This window comes from Epinephelus lanceolatus, chromosome 12 (assembly GCF_041903045.1).
Source record: "Epinephelus lanceolatus isolate andai-2023 chromosome 12, ASM4190304v1, whole genome shotgun sequence".
Taxonomy (NCBI): domain Eukaryota; kingdom Metazoa; phylum Chordata; class Actinopteri; order Perciformes; family Serranidae; genus Epinephelus; species Epinephelus lanceolatus.
In genome coordinates, this window is record NC_135745.1 from 16,115,102 (window position 1) to 16,134,026 (window position 18,925).

Below are 18,925 nucleotides of genomic sequence, written 5' to 3' on the forward strand. Positions count from 1 at the left end.
CTATGAAGCTGCTGAAAAAATAACCCTCCAAAACCATCACCACTATCATCATCATCATCATCATCACTGAATGTTGTTTTTATAGGCTGACCTTTATGGAGCTGTAAAGAAACATTTATGTGTCCAGAGCTGCAACATTTAAAGACATTTTGATAGAAGAACCTCTTTACTAACCAAAGAATGAGTCATTTTCCCTGTAATACTCCTGCAAAAATAAATTAAAAGCTGGATGAATCATGTCCTGCCCTCACTTATGTAAAAATCAATGCAAAAATGCTTTTTAACTAATTTCTTTGATGGGATTGATGTTTTTCAATGATTTGGTGTCAGATTATTTAAGAGGCAAAAAGTTACCCCTATTTTGATACATTATATTTACCTTTAGCCAAAGTAGTCTTTTTTCAGCTGGTTAAATCTTACTAAACATGTTCATGTAATGACTTAAAGACTGCTTTAATGTTTCATCTTACTTTGGAGACTTTTTACATGTGTTTTTATGATGTTTTAACATCAAAGGCAAATTTTACAACTGAAATAAATGTCAACTCTCCCTCCACAGGTATTTTCATAATATATACAATTATTTTCTTTCCCAATGTTTCTACTACTCTACTATTTCAACTTCTATGTATCTCTGTAACACACCTATGGCATGTCTACCTGTTAATTTTTTTTTTATATACATTGTGAGTATATTGCAGTTCTCTGAGGAAAAATTTAAATTTTGGGCTCCATACATAAAATGTATTTGACCTGAATAATGATTCGTATAATAATTTCTTACTGTAACAACAAACCCAAGAGACCACCACAAATTTAAATATGTTGTTTTTTTATGTCTTTGCTTCCCAACCTGAGGTTTGGGACCCACTCAGATAAATCGGAGCATTCACAAGGTTAATTCTGAGATAACACAAACATATTATAGGTCTTCTACACAAACTTAGAAGTTTTTTTTTCTTTTACTGTTTATCTGATCTATTTAGAGAAATACTGGATATGGTAGTTTTCCATCTTCAAGGCTCTGAGAGTAGAAAACGCCCCTGATGAACTGCACACAGCTCATTGACGTATGACGTTTAAGGGGTCAAAAGGTCAAAAGGCTGAGAACCACTGGTGTCATGTATCCGAAGCGAGACAATTGGGCTTTCTCTGCATGATTTAAGTGCTACACTGAAGTGACAAAAACATATGAACTGTGATTTTTGGCACTCCAAACAACACACAATTCCCAGTATTTGTCCTCAGTTTACTATTTTACATTTTATAATGACACATTTTTGGGAAACAAACCTTCTGCAGAGCACCACAAAAGAAATGACTGAGGGATGACTTCTGATAATAAGTGTTTATTTTATATCATTATTCCTTGTAGCACCTTCTCATCACACCTTGTGGATGATGGGATGACACTTGAGGTGCTTTGATAAAGGCAGGTTTGCTAAAATGCGTTACCACAGAAAAAATGGTTAACCGAGGGCACAGTAAACAACAAAGAAAGAAAAACTGGAAAAGAAGCAATGTTTATTTCTTCATCAAGGCATCACAATTGGTCATTGATTCCAGCCATTACATTACAACAAAATTAAAACCTTCTCGCGTGTTGTCACAATTTTTCAGAAGTTATCACTGAAAGAAACCTTGTGAAAAAGGTACGAACCAAAAAGAGTGCACAGCCAGAGTACCAGCGCATTTTTAGTGTCAAAACACAAGATTTTCTGACTGGATTTTTTTTTAAATTTTTGGCAGCTGATCGATATGAAATAAAGAGTTTGTCAGCTACGCCAGACTCCTTGGGAAATTCCTCTTCCCCCACACAAATATCACAATATGTGAAATTGCAGTGGGTCTACAACTACATACACTTGTAGTTATATGTGTACTGGGACTGAACAATATAAATATTTAGGATTGTTGTCAACATCCCAGGACCTAAAACTTATCAAAATACTTCACCACACATTTCCAGATTCTGCAAAACCTTAAATTTAACTATTTGTTCATTGACTCAAAAAGTGGTTTCTTCTTATTAGAACTGATTTTTAAGTTAACTACATTGACAGAGAAGACAGCTACAGTATTGCACATACCATTGCAATCCTCATACAAAGTTCAGACACACACTCACTCAAAATTGTCCATACACACTGAATCCCACAGTCAATTGCCCACACACTCAGTCACATTTACATATTCACAATCACACACACACACACACACACACACACACATACACACGGTCAAAATAATGCTCAATGTTTAGTGCCTATCCCATGACACAGTAAACAAAACATTCTTTGACAATAAAAAGGAAAAAAAACTAAAATAAAAGAAATATAAACATCTTTTTCCACTGACAGGGCCTGCTGGTGCCTGACCAGTGTTTTCTGACCCTGATGAGTCCAGATCCATCCAGGCCAATCCAGTCCGGTCCAGTCCTCATGTCACGCCTCACCTGAGGGAGTCCATAAACATGGAGTCGTCGTCGAAGTCTTAAAATACCCCCCCCTCCCCCCTCTGCTGCTGTGTCTAACCTGTCTGTGTACCTACTTGTGGTGTGTTTTAAAGAAAAGACCCTGTCCATGTCTGGTTGGGATAGAAGTAGTAGTTGTAGTAGTAGTAGTAGAAGTAGTGGTGGTGGTGGTGGTGGTCGAGGACCAGTGTTGCCGCAGTCTGGATCAGTAGGTGGCGTTGGCGGGTTCCCGCCCTGAGCTGAAGAGTATGTCAGCCTTTGAGCTCATGATGTACGTCACCAGCAAGGATGTTAGCAGCACGCCAACGCCCACGCCCAGCGTCAACATCTGGAGGAGTCAAACAAACACTTAGCCGTTGGGAAAACTTATGAAGAAACTTTAAAGGACCATACGGTGGGTTTGCACGATACTGTTGATGGTTTCTGTAAACCTATCAGAAATGATTGCATTGATTTGTTGTGAGCTGTACATTCAAAACAATGACCTGAAAGATGCTAAAATATAGGTAATACTAGGTAGAGCTGAGGGGAACTGCGGGTTGGGTGAACATTCAAATAATTAATACTTCTCACATTTAATGGAAATTATTCATATAACTGAGTATTCATTTCACACATTACTAGCATAGAAATGTTAGGTAAGTGCAGCTTTAAAGTCACCATGTCCAGAATTTTAACATATCTGACTTTGGCGCCCCCTCTGGTAGTCTCAGAAGTTACATAATGGCAGACGTGATGCATGCTGCTACACTGAAACAGGCTGAAAACAAGCACGCCAATTTTTTACCAGACCTGTCTCATTTTTCCAAAAATGTATTCCATTAGAATCATTTGGAGGATAAAAATTTGACGCACTGTGGCTTTAAATGAAAACCTGACAGTGAGGTGGAGAGTTTTGTTTCATTTCAGTATGATGTGTAAACGAACTTGCAGAGACTTGAACCTTGTTCAAGATGGGTGATCCATCACTGTCAGCATTAAATCTTCTTTGTTTGTGTTGTTACTTATTGCTGGCATTTTGGAAATGCTACTTGTTAGTCTGACTGTGGAAAGTGCTAAATTCACAAACGGTACTGATAGAAAATTGAAGTCAGAAGCCAAACAATAAGCAAACATTTTGTGAGAAGGATAAGGTATATTTGGTCACTTTCACATTGAAAAGGGTTTCTTTTTGGCACCCAGTTTTCTCTTCTGGCACTTATCCACCCTAACAAGACAGATTCCTTTCAACAGTCCCTGCTATCCACCATCTGTTGTGTGACAGTACAACAACAAACAGGGACAAGATACTCAGTATGATGGATCACCTTTATCACGCATGTTTCAAGTCTCTGCAAGTTCATTTTTCACATCCTGCTAAAATGAAGAAAAACAAAAAGCTGCCTGGAAAGTAGGAACTCTCAAAACTGGTCGGTGTTGATCAACTGATCACTTATTCTTCCCGTGACCTGGAGGGTTGCACACATATTACATTGTCAAAACGTCACATCCATGCCGCCCATGATCCCGTCCTGCCGGCTGTCCCTTTCAGAACGATGAGGTGGCCTAACAATGTTAAAGGGGCTTTAGGTGCTGTGGGAAACACTGTGGAACCTGGGAGTATGTTGCTTTTATAATGGTTTTACTTTTCACAGCTGAAACCTCTTCCTGCTCTGTCCACTACCTGCTCTAGGAAAGAACGATGTGTGCCAGCGTTCTACCTTACAGACTTCCTACACTACGAAAATAACGAATATTCCATTAGAAGAAACCACAGAAAATTAGCTAAGCGTAATTGTGAGCTAAATCTGCATTAACTATTTTTGTTTGATTCTGAGGAGTTTACCTCGAGTTCGTGACTCGCCACCAGGAATATGCGTCCTTTGATGGACTTCCACCGGGATTCTGTCCACGTTGAATAATCTTTGGAGGTGAACTCCCGCAGCTCAAAAGCTGGGGACAGCGCTTTGGTGAGACGAACTGTGGAGCGCACGCAGAAAGCCTCCCTCTTTGTGCTGTTGGGAGGCGCAGCACCTTGAACCCACGTGTAGACGTACATCTGAGGGAGGAAATTGGGGGGGGGTAAATATGTTATTATTTCTCTTTAAAATACAGGACAAAGGTAAACAGATGTTGTAGTCCCAAGTGAATTCCTACTGGTTTCAGTGTCTCAAATCTTAAGACATGCTGCTTTGAAGAGTGTAGAAAGTCTATTTTAGGCCTTACATGTTTGCTCTCTTTGTCGTTCTCATCCTCTCTCTGGTTCTGGCAGTCTTCTTTGGTGACGTTGACGGTGGTGCCAGTCAGGTTGGCCAGCAGGTGCTGGACCAGAAGGGTTGGTACGCTTGATTGCTGGGTCACGCCGACGTAAAAGTTTGTGGGCTTGTCAGCTGATAGACAGAAAAAATAAAGCCTTGTGTCTGGAAATAATGTAGCTGTCAAATATTTACCTCTAGACAAGCAGAGGATCCACCAGAGCAAATTCAGGTAGCTGAATGCCTTAAGGTTTTATTAATACAAGCAAGCAAGAGTAAATATACACATGTAAGTGGTGATATTTATCATTTCCCCCAGTGGCTTCAAAAGAAAACATATTCAATTATTTTCTCCCACTTTTGTATGAGTCCAGCAAATACAAAATTAAAAAAGGATTAGCTTGTATCCCAACTTACTCAGATGGCTCATGAGGTCAGAGGGGACTAGTTGCTGGAACCAGGAGTTATTTGAGCGAACGAGGAAACCGTACAGCATCCGGGTCACCTGAGGGAGAGAAAACAGTTACAAGAAGACACTTCTGCTCAGCTGCACACAAAAAAACATGCCAAGAAGCAAAATGTAAAAGAGGAAAATAAAAACAAACACAAAGAGAATAAAAGGATCTTAAAAGGGTAAGTGTCATGTGAGGGTAAGGGCCCTGACACGGCAAGCGGGCAGACCGTTGTCAGTTATTGTTGGGCCGTCAGTGAGCATCTGTCGCCCTTGTTTTTGCAGTGTGTACCACATGGTTGGCACAAGTTGGCCCTTGTCAGCTTTTTTTTGATTGATTCAGCATGGTGAATCGGCGTTGGAGCTGGTGGAGCCTGTTGGTGAATGAAACCACTCTAACAGTCTTCCAGTTTTCCTTTCTGAATAATGAATTCAGACTACCGCTGCCTGCTGCTATGGAGAGTTATTTCCTCTCACGCAGACGCAGAACATATGTACTAGTTGGCCCTTGGCTGAAGTCTTTGTAACATGTTCAGGTGCAACTTTTTGGTTGAGACACAGGTGATGTAAGGTGACACAACAGTCAGTCTCTGTCGCCACTAGTTCCTTGTTGCTGGTTTGGTTGGCAGTAAGGTGAGGGCTCAACAATAAAAACAGGGTGTTTGCACATTAATCAACCCCTAAGTTACAGACATTCTTAGGGATAATAATTTGGAACATTAATACCAATGTTGTTGCAAGAAAATTACATCAATTTTTGACACTGTATATCAAAAGATAATGTGCATTAGTGTCTTAAGTTCTCACTGTAAGAGAATGAAGTAACAGCAACCTCTAAATTTAAATTCAGATATAAAACGCTATCTTCAAGCTATTAAAGACCTTGACTTTAAATAAAATAACTACAGACATTTTAAGACTTTTCTCGGTTTTGCAATCTTCCATGTAGAGCAGTTGAGCGGAGCAGATAAGCGAGGGACAAAGTACGGAGCTATTCAGGTGGAGAAAGGCTGTGGAGAAGGGACAGATACAGTATATACTGGAGAAACAGTGAATTTGTAGATTAGATAGCTGAATAGTTTGAAACATATTTTACTAACTCCGAAATGAAAGCTTACTATTTGAGGGTCTGCGTTGATGCTGTTCAGCTGGGCTGCAGCTCCTCCTGCTTGTCTGTACAAAGCCCGGGCCACCAAGGTGGCCACTTCAGTCAGAGCCTGAATGATGCACGAAGAGAAATGCAGAAAAAACTTTATTAGTTGCTTCCCAACAACATCTGTGTGAATTTCTCAAAAGTAAATTATACAGTGGCAACAAGAAGACAGCTTAAATACTACCAGACTAGTTTTGACTTGTCCCAATAGAACTGACTGAGTCAGTGAGCAGTGAGAAAGGGTTGAGATGATGACACAACTACCTGCTACTCACAACTCCCAAACACAGAAAACTAAGATAAAATGAGTATAACTATTTTTTTTTTTTTTTAGAATGAAGAATCAATCTCCAACGACATGACCCATCACTTATGTCTACTATACTCTATTTTTTTTATACTGTTCTTGGTTGAACATTTAAAGAGAAATGTTATGTTTTCTCAACAGCTGCTGTTTCTTTTCACCACCAAAATCAGTTGCAGAAGAGCAGCAGCCCTGAACATAGTACATAATCTGATATAGGAGGTTTCATGTGACTATCAGAGCAAATTAGAAAACTTTCAGCTGTCTACTTGAAATTATATCTGACCAACCACAGGAAGTGCAGCAGAAGGTGAGGACAGGCTTTGCAAAGCTGATTAAAGAGCAAATGATGATTAACAGAAATACCTTAGCAGTGTCAGTGAGAAACTCCAGTTGCTCTTCCGGTGACAGATTTGAAGGGTAAGATACGTTTAGGTACTCTGCATTATCGTACATACTCTCATAGAACCTGCACACAGAACAGGAAAAATAAATCAACAAAACATGCCAACTCCTTGAGGCGATGCAGATACTATGATTGTAATTAAATGTGACTGTGTGTAATGATAGTGAATCACCTGTTGGTGAAAGCAGACTGGTGATCCTCGATAACAATCCCAGGGATTGGCCGAGCTCGTAGGAAACGCTGGAAGGATGAGGGTGGGAGCGGCTGAGAGAAACCGGGCTCGTTCAGTGAGACGTTTAAACCTGTGGCAGCCAAGTGCAAGTTCTCTATGAGCGTCCTCACCTGAGAGAGATCATTCACAGAAATTAAAAAATAAACGTTATACATACAATAGGGCTAAATCTTTTATCGCTGTTCTGCTTCAATATCCAAGCCTACTCTTAAATGTTTATCTAATAGAGTTTTACAGTTAATCAACTTAGAAATCTGTGGACTCAGCCCCGCACGATCTGAAATCCTTTTTTGGTTGAATTTATGATTCAACAATACACTTTTGTATTTAGTATTTACTATATGTTGAATACAGTATCTCTAGTTTTATTTTTATGCTTCTTATTGTTCACAGTACATTCTTACAATGTTTATAGTACTCTTGTTTTAATCAGCCTCTCTAATCTCTTTCCCCATGTTGGATTTGGTTTAATAAATCATTCAGAAGCTCAGGCACTTCAAACAGTACATTTAAAAGGTACATTTAGATACATTATGCTATCAATTTTAATTTCCCCCCATAGGGACCATTGTTCATGTCTTGTGGTGGTTGAGTAGTGATGTATGAGGAGGAGGCTTTGAATATACACGGATACAAACCTCGTCATTGACACTGCTGTTCTTCCTTGACACGGGATCAGAGTGAAGCCACAGCCTGGAGTCAGCACGAAGTCCCACCTGAGGTGAACAGATTACATTTGTTGATATACTACACACACACAGACAGTGTTGGGGGTTACTGATGACTGAGTACATGCCCTTCACTGTAATTTGAAACAGATTATATTAGACTACTCAAACTAAGGGACATATTCTAAATGCTTTGGATTACTTTTGGAGTTCTTCAAAATCATCCTACTGAGCTCATTTGTCTGGGTCTTATAATTCCATGCCAAAAACACAGGGCAGTGTCCTGGCTATGCATTTCCTGGCGATTGCTGTGTGCTTGGTGCAATACTGCGTGCACAAATTGTTGCACTTTTTAAAAAACAATCTGTTTTTGGGCAATGTGTGCCTCATATGAATTTTAGATCAAATAAAACAAAAACCCTTTACGTAATGTATTTTAAAGACAGCAACTGTGTTCAGAAAACCACCAATTCCAAATGTGATAGAAAACAATTACTCATATTTTGTATTTTAAGTACGTTAAGCCGTTAAAACTCTGCACATTAACAAAAACATGATGTACATCTTATAACATTAAACTGATAAAAGGTCAAGCACATAATATTCTTTACTGATTTTGTTCACAGCAGTAATGTAAAGGGTACCAGATGCAGCTGTAATTATTTTGGCATCAACATGTTTGACATATTAAACAGACTAAAAATGTAGTAATAATATAAAACATGATTTTTATAGTTAATTATGGTTTCATGAGTCATGTTTGAAAGGCATCTGTTTAGGTTGGCTATCAGACCTTAATACTTTTTTTAACCAACCGAATATCAAAATTTGTCAAGTACCAAAAGTTGACTGATCAAATTACTTGTGTTTTTGATTATTCTTTGCTCAGATGCATTCTAATTTAAATCATATTTTTTTAAAGTTTTGAACAACACTGTTTTGGTATCTGCAAACTGGTATCTGAAATTCGGGTATAACATTGTTTCTAGTGTTGGAAAAAATTACAAGCAGCACCTTTCACTCTTTTTTTTAAATGTTTCTTTAACTATTCCCTTAAATTTTGATGGCTGTTCAGGTTGATATATACCAAACACAGTAGTTTACTGGAAAAGTTTACCATACACACCTGTCCTATCTCCAGCACTGAGTGAACATTATCCAGGTCCACAGCAAAGTTTTTGTTCTCCATATCATACACCATCCTCGAGCTGCCAATGTAGTCGAAGGTCTCCTGGAGTCAAATGGTTAAATATGAGTGAGGCGGGCAGTACATTAAATTTGGTATGTTTGTCAAGCACAGTGGTGCATACAGTGATGAGGTAATGACTGACCCCTTGAAAGAAGGTATAGAAGATGGTGCGGTTAGGTGGGGCCTCCTGGGTGGCATTTCGCAGAGCGTGAGCGGCTGCCAGCAGAGTGACAAACCCTGAGACTCCACTCTCTACTCCTGGAGCAACTTCAAAGAAAAAGGACCTGCTGTCCAGCTGCAGAGGGGAGGAGAAGGAGGTCCATCAAGCAGACATTGTATCTAGGTAAGCAGTTCAACTTGTAATGATCTATTTTTAAATCACAGCATAAATCAAAATGTGACCTCAGTTATGAGGAAATGCAGCCAGACTTCTGCTTTACCGACAATAAGTAATCTGCTGTTTTTTTTTTCCTCTAATGATTGATTTGTCTTGTTTTGTCTGACCAACAGCCTAAAAATTAAAAACACACAATTTACAATGATGTTAAATAGCTGATTTTTTTGCTGTTTTGTTCTCATAGCTCTTGTTCTCAACAACATAAAGCAGTAAAACACAAGAAGTAAAGCACAGAAATAATGCCAGTAACACAAACTGTAACGGTTACATCACATGGCATACAACACAAAGCAGGGTAATGTTAGACTGGCCTTGGCTTTAATACTGGAAGGCTTTCAAAGTGAGTGAGATCACTGCCGATACTGGCTGAAGAAATTTCAGCGGTGTTCATGAACTGACATGCTAATACCAACCAAATGTTGTACTGTTAGTGAAATACCAGTATAGGACTATTTCATCCTTTTTTTTAGGACTCTTTTCTGTAACTCACCCTAGCTGCTGCTATGACCACACTCTCCCACATCTTGTGGCCCTTGGCTGTGTTGTTGACAGGTTTGGTGGAGGCCCACACATTATAGTCACCCAGTGGGTCACAAACAATCTCTAAAGGGAGACACAGAAGAAGAACAAATATGGACTTACACAGATAGACAGACAGATAGATAGGTAGATAGAATACAACATCGCAAAGAGGCAGGTAGGAACAATAAGATATAAAAATAATAAAAGAGGGCACATCTTAATAAATAACAACATCCCCTGATGCAGTCAATTTGTGAATAAAGAACTTCATTCATCTGTTCTGGCTGGTTCTTGGGACCATAAATTGACAGCCAGACGGGAGCAGCTCAAACACTTAGTGTAATGGATGTGTGGTATGTGGAATTATATGGTTGGCCTCCTGCGTACAGGGCTATTAAATATATTGCAGAGTTGTTTCTATGACGTGCCAATCACCTTCCCTGCAATCTTAGAGCTTGTTTTTGCTCTTTGCACTCAGGGTGTAATGCCATGATGGTGTGTTAAATGATAAAGTGCTTTCAACCAGGCCTCTGTATGCCATTTCAAGTACGTGTTAGCTAACCCCAAAGCTCTTCAGCATCCTAATAAAAACAAGTGCTGATTGGCTTTCTTAAAATGCTCTTTGAGTTTTCATTAAAAGTTAGGGTCTGATCAATAATTGTGCCCAAATACTTAAAATGTTTTACTTTTTCTACAGGCAAGTTATTGAGTATGACAGCAGGATTAAAGTACATCCCTTTATACATGGCATTATCTTTTAGGAAAAGACCAAAAAGAGCCATATCAAGAGCTACATCATATTTATACAGCTTGACATTACTGCTGTGGGCAGTGATTCTATTTGTATAAATGCAAAACAGCAGTGGTTACAGCACGCAAAAAGCCGCTCTAATGGAGTGTCAATTTGCATAGTGTTAAGAGCAGCGTTAAGATCAATAAAACCGGCCACCGTCAGCCCATCAACCGGCAGTTGCCGATATATTCGGCAGTTGTGTGTGTAGCGGAGAAAAAAAAAAGAGAGGGGGATGTTGCATTCATGTGATGTCGGAAAGAATCGAAAAATGACTTTCAGAATGGGATAATTCACATGAATGCCACCTCATGTCAGAAAAATAACTGGGCGACTCGGATCTCCCAACACCACATGAATGCAGCAAAAAAAATGCAGCATGCTTTGCGAGCCCACTCATGTCCAACATGGCACGGAAATATCTGTGCATACCGGCAACAAGCACGCCATCAGAGAGGGTGTTTAGCACGGCTGGTAACATTGTTAACCAAATACGCACTTTGCTTAAGCCAGATAAGGTTAACATGCTCGTTTTCCTCTCCAAAAACATGTAAAACACTGTGTTTTTGAGTTAAAGACAGTGCAAAGGGACTTTATTATTTTATGTGATTTTTGCACTTTATTTTTCCATTGTTCTTTGTTTAGCCTATATTTATTATTATTTGTATTTATTTATTCAAGCAATAAGCCTACGAGAGGCTTTTAGAACAGCTATAACAGCTTAAGTTTTGTTGCCACGTCCGCAACGGCATTATCATAAAGACAGCGCAAAGGGAGTGGACATCATTATTGTATGTGATTGTGTGATTTTTGCACTTTATTTTTCCAATGTCCTTCGTTTATATTTACTTATATAACCAACTGTTTATTCTGTTTGAATAAATTTACCTGCGCCTTATCCTCTGACTGTGGTCTTTAATGTCAAAATTACTGAATTGAAATTTTACTGAAACATACAGCCTATAGGCTATACTCTTATTCATTAAAAAAAAAAAAAAATCACCTTGAGATCTTTGCTGAGTAATAAGCTGTAAAGACAGGCTGAAGACGACTGTCCGGCTGCAGAAGGACGCATTCGCTCACAGCCTCTAAATCAGCAAACAGGTGGGAGAAAGGGATAACACACCTGTCCTACTAGAACGATCGGGGTGCACAACTGCACATCTTTTTTGATGTAGTTCTCAAATATGGTTTATGAATTAACGTTACGGCCGGGTTCCACCAGCTGCAAACGTAAGTGTCACATCAAGCGTCTTGTTTACCGTTTGCTGAGCCATGATAGTTAAAGCATTTTCCACCTAAGTTATTACATATATTTGAGTTATCTACAAGTTTACTGTAGGCTACTGTTTGTCATCTACTCGCTTTCAAATGTCCGCCATGGACATTTACACAATGTAAATAAATACAATAAACATGGGTAAATGCATGAAAAAAATCATCACATATCACCTCTGATAATGGTTTATTCATTTAAAAACACATTGTGCTCGTTTAGCACACTATTTCATGTAGTTTTTATTTGCTGGAGGGTCAAGTAGGGGAGCGTAGCGCAACAAAAATAGAAGAGCCGCCTAAAATAGAGAGTTGTCGGGCCGCTCCCGTTGCCGGTGGAGCCGCTGTAATTGATTAACAGGGGGGCGAGCTGCTACGGGACTCGTGCTGCAGACATGTCTCGCCGCTGACGTGCCCGGTGGGCCCCGGCCGTAACTTTCAGCTCCGTCATCACTGACGTGTTTTGTGAAAGACTCATCGGAAGTCAGTGTGAAGCTGCCAGTTCCAATATGCACACACTTTGAATTGTGCTCTACATAGTAATTATGGACTATATGTACCGAGTTGAATTCTGTGGAGACAGACCATTAATTTAGCAAAATAAAATAACAAAAATCGCCCCAAAAAATTGCCAAAAATGAAACCAACCGTGATGGACTCAGCCGATATATTTGTCCAGTTGCCCAAGCCTAGAACACATGCAAATTATTTTGGTTGATGTAGGTGTTTCGCTGTTTGGTCCACTATAGTGAGAGTAGCATCCTCTGTTCAACTGTGTAAATTATAAACAAACTGTAGGGGGTCGAGCTGATCCCCGACAGAGGACTTAAGATGGATGCTGACAACTTCCTCCATACACTTAGCTAAGAGTGACATGAGAACAACTGGTCTAAGATCTTTTAAAGATGTTGCTCCAGACACAGGCACAGGTCTTACTGTAGATGTTTTCCATTAATGTGGAAAAATACATCTATAAAGCAAAGTCTGAAACAACTGAGTGACAGGCCCTTTAAACTGGTTGGAGCATACTTTAAGCACCCTTCATCTCAGACCATCAGGTCCCGGGGCTTTGTTGGGTCTGGTTTTGGAGAGGCACGTGATTATTTTTGTCTCAGAAAGTTGAATAGGTTCATAGCTATCTATCTACTTGCAGATAGTACTGCAGCCTATTCTTCGGTTCCATTATACCTCCCATATTAAATGTTCAGACCTTAAACAAATTCACCCCAGTCTGCAGTATTCACGCTTTAACCATTGACTATTTCCCAGTATTTAAATAGATTGTATTTATTCGTGCTGTGTAAATACCTGGGCTGATGCTAAAATTGATGTCATTTCTCCTCATGCAGGTGGCTGTGTCAGTGACAGCAGACATGTGGGAGTAGAGCTGCATGGCACACAGCGGGTACTGAGGACTGCTGCCGTTCACAGGGCGATTGTGGTCCATGTAACACTGCAAATAGAGAAAATCATACATGGAAATCTCTTCATGTGTGGGTTGTTTTTTTTAACAGACACAGAAACCACAATCAAAATATGGTATATTAACAAACCTTAAATACTTTCCAATCCTAAGAACAAGTTGGAACATGTACAGCTGGGCCCGGTGCTCTTGCTCAGGGGCACACTGGCAGGTTTGGGCACAGGAATACTCTAACTACCACGTCTGGGACTTAATTTATCACTGTGACATCTGGGGATCAAACGTGAAACTGTTTACAGTACAGCTTCCCTCGTCTACCCTGCCATCTTACATGAAACAGGAAGTACCTGCAAAGTTTTAACTCACAGAAAGAAACTGTGACATAAATTCAGCCTCTCGACAAAGCCACTGAAATGTTTCAGAGAGCACAAAAACCGTGTCCTTCACAGAGCAGTACAAAGAGTTAACAGGCATGTTTAAATCTTAACTCCACCATTATCAGCAAGCTCAACCTGAAAGCTGAGATAAAAATAGAGAGTCGCGGGTCATGTTGAGCTCAGCAGCTCAGCAACGTTAGCTCTATTCTATGAAAACATAAGGCCCGCTGAGGGGGACGATCATATGCACACTTGCACAGCATCAGAAGCAGATATTCAAAACCTATGTAATATGATCTGCCTGTTTTTGTCACATACAATTATGGAAAAGCAGCTAATGATTTGTGGGTTCTGACAAATCGTCTCAACATAATGTGCCACAACATGTTAGCTTTAGAGAGGAGATGATCTTAAGTGCTGCTGAAGAAGCCTCATTGGCATCATGCCTAATCTTAATATCCACAACCTCAATTGGAACAAGTTCAGATTAGATTTGATTGTAACTGAAATGTTTGTAAAGGATTTCTCTCTCAAACACCAGAGGCAAATGGAGAACAATTAGACTGTCATTTTGTGACAGCAACTGTAAAAACAAAGTGATTACACCAAAGGGACTAACAGGGAAAAACATCTTTTTTGCAAACTTCACTGTCATATTACCTGTCGTATGACCTGAGTGTCATTGTCTTCTTTCAGAGAGAAGATGGGAAAGTCGTACTCCTCATAGGACAGACCGTTTCCCAAAGGGTTCCACATAGTCATGTTACAGTGTGCCATGGCTGGATCGTAGCTCTCTGTATACACGCCTGAGGGAAATACGCAGAGTGCAGTTAGCAGCTGTAACACTAAAGCAGGCACTCATTAAGTGTGTAGTGCATGAGCAGAGTCCTTTGACATCCACCCATTTTGTTTTTTGGCATTAATTAGGATTTTTTTTCATATTGATCAGTGTCAAAACAGCTGATGATGCAACTGTGGTTCTGGAAGTAAATGTCCCATTTATTTTCTCTTTAAACAATCTATTTGGAATGTTTCCCAGGCTTGGATGGGCATGAAATTGAACCGTCAGCACAACTGCATTAGAAAATATCTGATTCTCTGATGGCACAAGCCTGTGTGCATAAAAACTTAAGGGGAGAAGGTTACTATGACTACCGAATTGTATTTCAGCAAGAAACATCCAATCAATATGCTTAAAATTCTAATACAATCCACAGCTTAAATCATCTCAGTATTGAATTCTGGGTTAATTTAACAACTATAGTGCTGAATTTTGTTCAAAATTAAACAACAACACATTTTGAATATGTTACAGGTCTGACTGAATTCTTCTCTATAGCAATGGTGGCAGACGTTAATGAGTACTGTAGTATTTAGGGCCATCCACCAAGCTGACGGACATGACATGATACCTTAGAAATTAAACTGAAATAATTAAAACTGCTGGTCATCACATAAACCTGTAGCATTTTACATTAAATCATGAAAAGGAACATTTTAAATGGGAATACAGACTTGGGAAAAAAACCCTTCCAGAACATTGTATAATAACAAACCATGAAGTTTAGCTTTTTAAAAGTACTGTACTATGACCTATTGCCCTGTGTGTCTCAGGCTATTCTTGCCCAGTTAAAAAAGTAACTCAGGTCACACATGCAGCCTTTAATTTGTGATACCTCTGCGACACAGAATAAATTGAAGGGTAGAAATAAAATGATGAGACATTAAATCTGTTTTGTGAGGTCACACATGACTATATGGTGACACTACAATGTTACAGAAACAGTTCACACAGCATGAAAACTGAACCCACTACAGCTTGTACTTTCATGTGCTGTGCCCTCTGAAGATCATAAAACTACAATTCATTTCTTTAACTGGTGTAATACTAAGGGACAAGTCTCAGCAGGCAAACCCTCACTCACCTGTGTTCTCGTTGGGGCAGGTGGTGTGTGGAGAGAAGCCCTCAAGCGGGTTGGTGTTTGGCGCCACAACAGCGACGCCAGCCACCCTGCCGGAGCTGTTTTTCAACTTCATCATGATGGATCTGATGAACAGACAGACGGCACGGGGCAGTGGAAACGATACAGGTACAAATACAGGTCAGACATGGGTTTGAAATGTGGTTCAAGTGTCTTCCCTCAGGGTTAAACTAAAATTTCCCATTTTAACTGTAATGCAGATCTCTGCTACTGGCAGCTTATGACTAATTGGGTTTTACTGCCGTGTCCTAATGTTAAAACATCTCCCCTCTCTGCTACTCTAAATAGAAAAAATGTTACATACCTGAAAGAAATGATGAGGACTTACTAACTACTAGCACTTATTTTCACTATTATTTAACACATATATCTGTTTGGAACAGCGATAAACCATCTTGATTTCTAACACAGTAATACAATGCAGTATTCAATGACCCTTACTCTCATTAGGAACTACTGTAGGTACTCCCTCTGCAGAGTGAGACATGTTAACGGTACCTGTTGAAGAGCTGCGACTCCAGGATAACCAGATAAGGTGGATTGGGCCCAGTGCGCAGGACCCAGTCCAAGTTTTCCTCTGACTCGAGCACATGGAGCACGCCCACATTACCTGACAAATGGGCTGAAGTCCGAGAGAGGAAATTAAATATCAGCATCTGTCATATGAGGTGCAACAGCTGTGCTAGATAAAAATGTCCTTAAAGCTTATTTGACCACTGTGTGTGTGTCCACCAGACCTGTTCTCTTTTAGCGGAAAGGTTCTAGGATGAAACATTTTGATGCAGCAAAGAGAAAACTGCTGCTGCTGCTGCTGGGGCTTTTGAAGTTAGACAACACTACCATCTAACAGCTTCCAGTAGTCAGATATTAATCACAGAAAATGTCTAGTTCATCTGCAACTTCTGCGCAAGTTACCCATCTCTGAGCGCAGGTATGATCGTGAAAATGTCCCCCGGAAATGTACTCTTTGTTTGACTGGCAATCGAGGAGACGAATATCATTATGTACTTGTGTGTTCTTTTTTTGATAAAGAGAGAAGAGAGTTGGTCGGACAGTTCTATAGAGCAAATCCAAATATTTATAAGTTTCAAAAGTTAATGTCATCTCGAAAAGTAAAGGTCTTGTCAAATTTGTTGAAACTTTTAAAGAAAATCTTGAATAGTTTCTCTTGATTTGCTTTGACTTGTATGTATGTACACAAATTCTGTTTTATTTATTTTGCTGTGCATTGGCTGCCGCCTGTTCTGATTTGTTAATGTTATTTTTTGTTGTCTGCCCCGGGGAGGAGTCAAAAGGAATAAATGAAATTAAATGAATCTACTTCTGAAATTCAGTGCTGACCATCAAAAATCTTTGAAAACACTGTTTTCAGTAGACTGTGTAGTAGGCATTTTACTCACAAGTACAAACAAACAAAAAAAAAACAAGTGAAAGAAAGACACTAAAAGGCCAAAAGCATACACACTCTACACTTAAGATTTACAACCTGTAACAAGTATTTCTACTTGTCATGAGTGTCCCAGATGCTCGTTGGACTCTCATGACAAGTGCTTAGCATCACTTTAATCTATTGCTTTACTCACACTGGCAGCCTATTTGATGAGTTGCATTGAGCAGTCGCACACACGGGACAGTGTTATTGAGATGCACATAGATTTTCTTTTCCACTGAATTACAGCCGACACCTGCAAAGGAAAAAGCTCTTTAACAATTGCAACAAGGAGAGCAATATAACAGAAGGTATAGCTTTTATCAAGACTACATGATGAAGAAAAAAAATCGCTGTCACAGATGAGTTTGTTTAAAGTGATCTGAGAAGCTAAAATGAAAGTCACACCCTTTAACTCTCACAAGCAGAAGTGCATTTCTAATTTTAGATTTGAGACCACATCTCTTTTGAATAGATAATCTGCATAAGGCAGCTGACGTTTTCACTATGAAGAAAATCACAGGCAGGTGCTTTCAAAATGGTGGCAATGTAACTCAGACAAGTATACTTACTTTGTGAACCCAGTGCCCATTGCGCTTATTTCAAGACACTGGTATGACTTTCATCCAACAGGCCAACATTCAGCGTTTTCAAAACAATTTGCGCTCCTCGGCTTTTTACACCTGTTGGTCCCAAACCTTTCCCACAAAGCCGTAGTAACGTTAAAGTACTGTTTAACCCCGTTTTAATTAAAACATAGAGCTGTTTTGGTGGGTCACCTGTATGCCGAATTTACTAGGGCACCCTAAATACTTGAAAGTCACTTCATTTGTGATTCACTTGCTTTGAGATTTTTGTGTTAACCAAATTAACATTAAACAACTAAAGATTATTGTGTAATTTGGCATAACGTTCAAGCATTTAATCCCTCGAGCTCCGGGCGGCCGCGGCAGGGGAATCACGAGCAGTCACGCTGATGCTGGGTCGTTCATATCAAGAGGGCAGACCCAATCTCTGACTGTCTCAAGAGAAAACTCATAAAAATGATTGAATAAAAAGACAACTAGACGTATTTCTAAACTTCCAATTTATGGAGATGGGTTACGAATTGCTGCAGCGCTGGACCTCATTGTAAAACTTGTATTAAAAAACCCGGCAATCGAGAATGAAGCCGAACAGGGTAGCTTTTGCTAATGCTAACTAACCTAGCATTCGGCTAGCTCCGAGCACAAAGAAGTACAAAAAGCTGACCGCCTGATAAAGAAACACACTCCGCTCATTAACAGATACGTACACATGTAAATTGAGCACTGTTAGATTACAACTCACCGATGAAAAACCAACAAACAAGCAAATTAACGATCCATTTGTTCGACAGCAAATCCATCTTCCTGGTTTGAAAAGCAGAAGAACACAACAGTAGGTGTTGACCTGGATAACGTCCGGGTTCCGCTGTTTGGTTCCGCTCCCGTGAAAGGAGACGGACTCATTCAAAATGGCAGCACTGGATCACTGCAACCAGAGTAGTCAAGTTTTCTATGTTTTTTAAAATTAGCTCAGGGTCAGGTGAAAGATACGATAACGTAATATACTTGTGTCTCTCATTTCAGCACTTTGCCA

The 18,925-nt window shown here is 39.7% G+C and overlaps 1 protein-coding gene across 1 annotated transcript; it reads right to left on the bottom strand.

Moving 5' to 3' along the window:
• Positions 1–1,507: 1,507 nt before the first annotated feature.
• ncstn (nicastrin) lies at positions 1,508–18,795 on the bottom strand. The gene is made up of 17 exons (XM_033651200.2): positions 18,635–18,795; positions 17,460–17,561; positions 16,375–16,498; positions 15,820–15,941; positions 14,555–14,700; positions 13,403–13,547; positions 9,998–10,110; positions 9,253–9,405; positions 9,048–9,152; positions 7,892–7,969; positions 7,194–7,363; positions 6,982–7,084; positions 6,277–6,375; positions 5,125–5,212; positions 4,679–4,842; positions 4,299–4,511; positions 1,508–2,801 (listed from the first exon to the last, which is right to left on the bottom strand). Exons 1-17 carry the CDS (start codon positions 18,690–18,692, stop codon positions 2,679–2,681), a joined length of 2,106 nt encoding a protein of 701 aa, XP_033507091.2. The 5' UTR covers positions 18,693–18,795; the 3' UTR covers positions 1,508–2,678.
• Positions 18,796–18,925: the final 130 nt, after the last annotated feature.

What these genes read in the sequence shown, in the direction of transcription:
- ncstn (XM_033651200.2), bottom strand. Translation starts at nt 18,692, where the DNA reads ATGGATTTGCTGTCGAACAAATGGATCGTTAATTTGCTTGTTTGTTGG. An exon ending in GAGTCGCAGCTCTTCAACAG is followed by an intron (nt 15,942 to 16,374) that starts GTACCGTTAACA and finishes TCTGTTCATCAG; the next exon opens with ATCCATCATGATGAAGTTGA. An exon ending in ACGACAAAGAGAGCAAACAT is followed by an intron (nt 4,512 to 4,678) that starts GTAAGGCCTAAA and finishes TTCCTCCCTCAG; the next exon opens with ATGTACGTCTACACGTGGGT.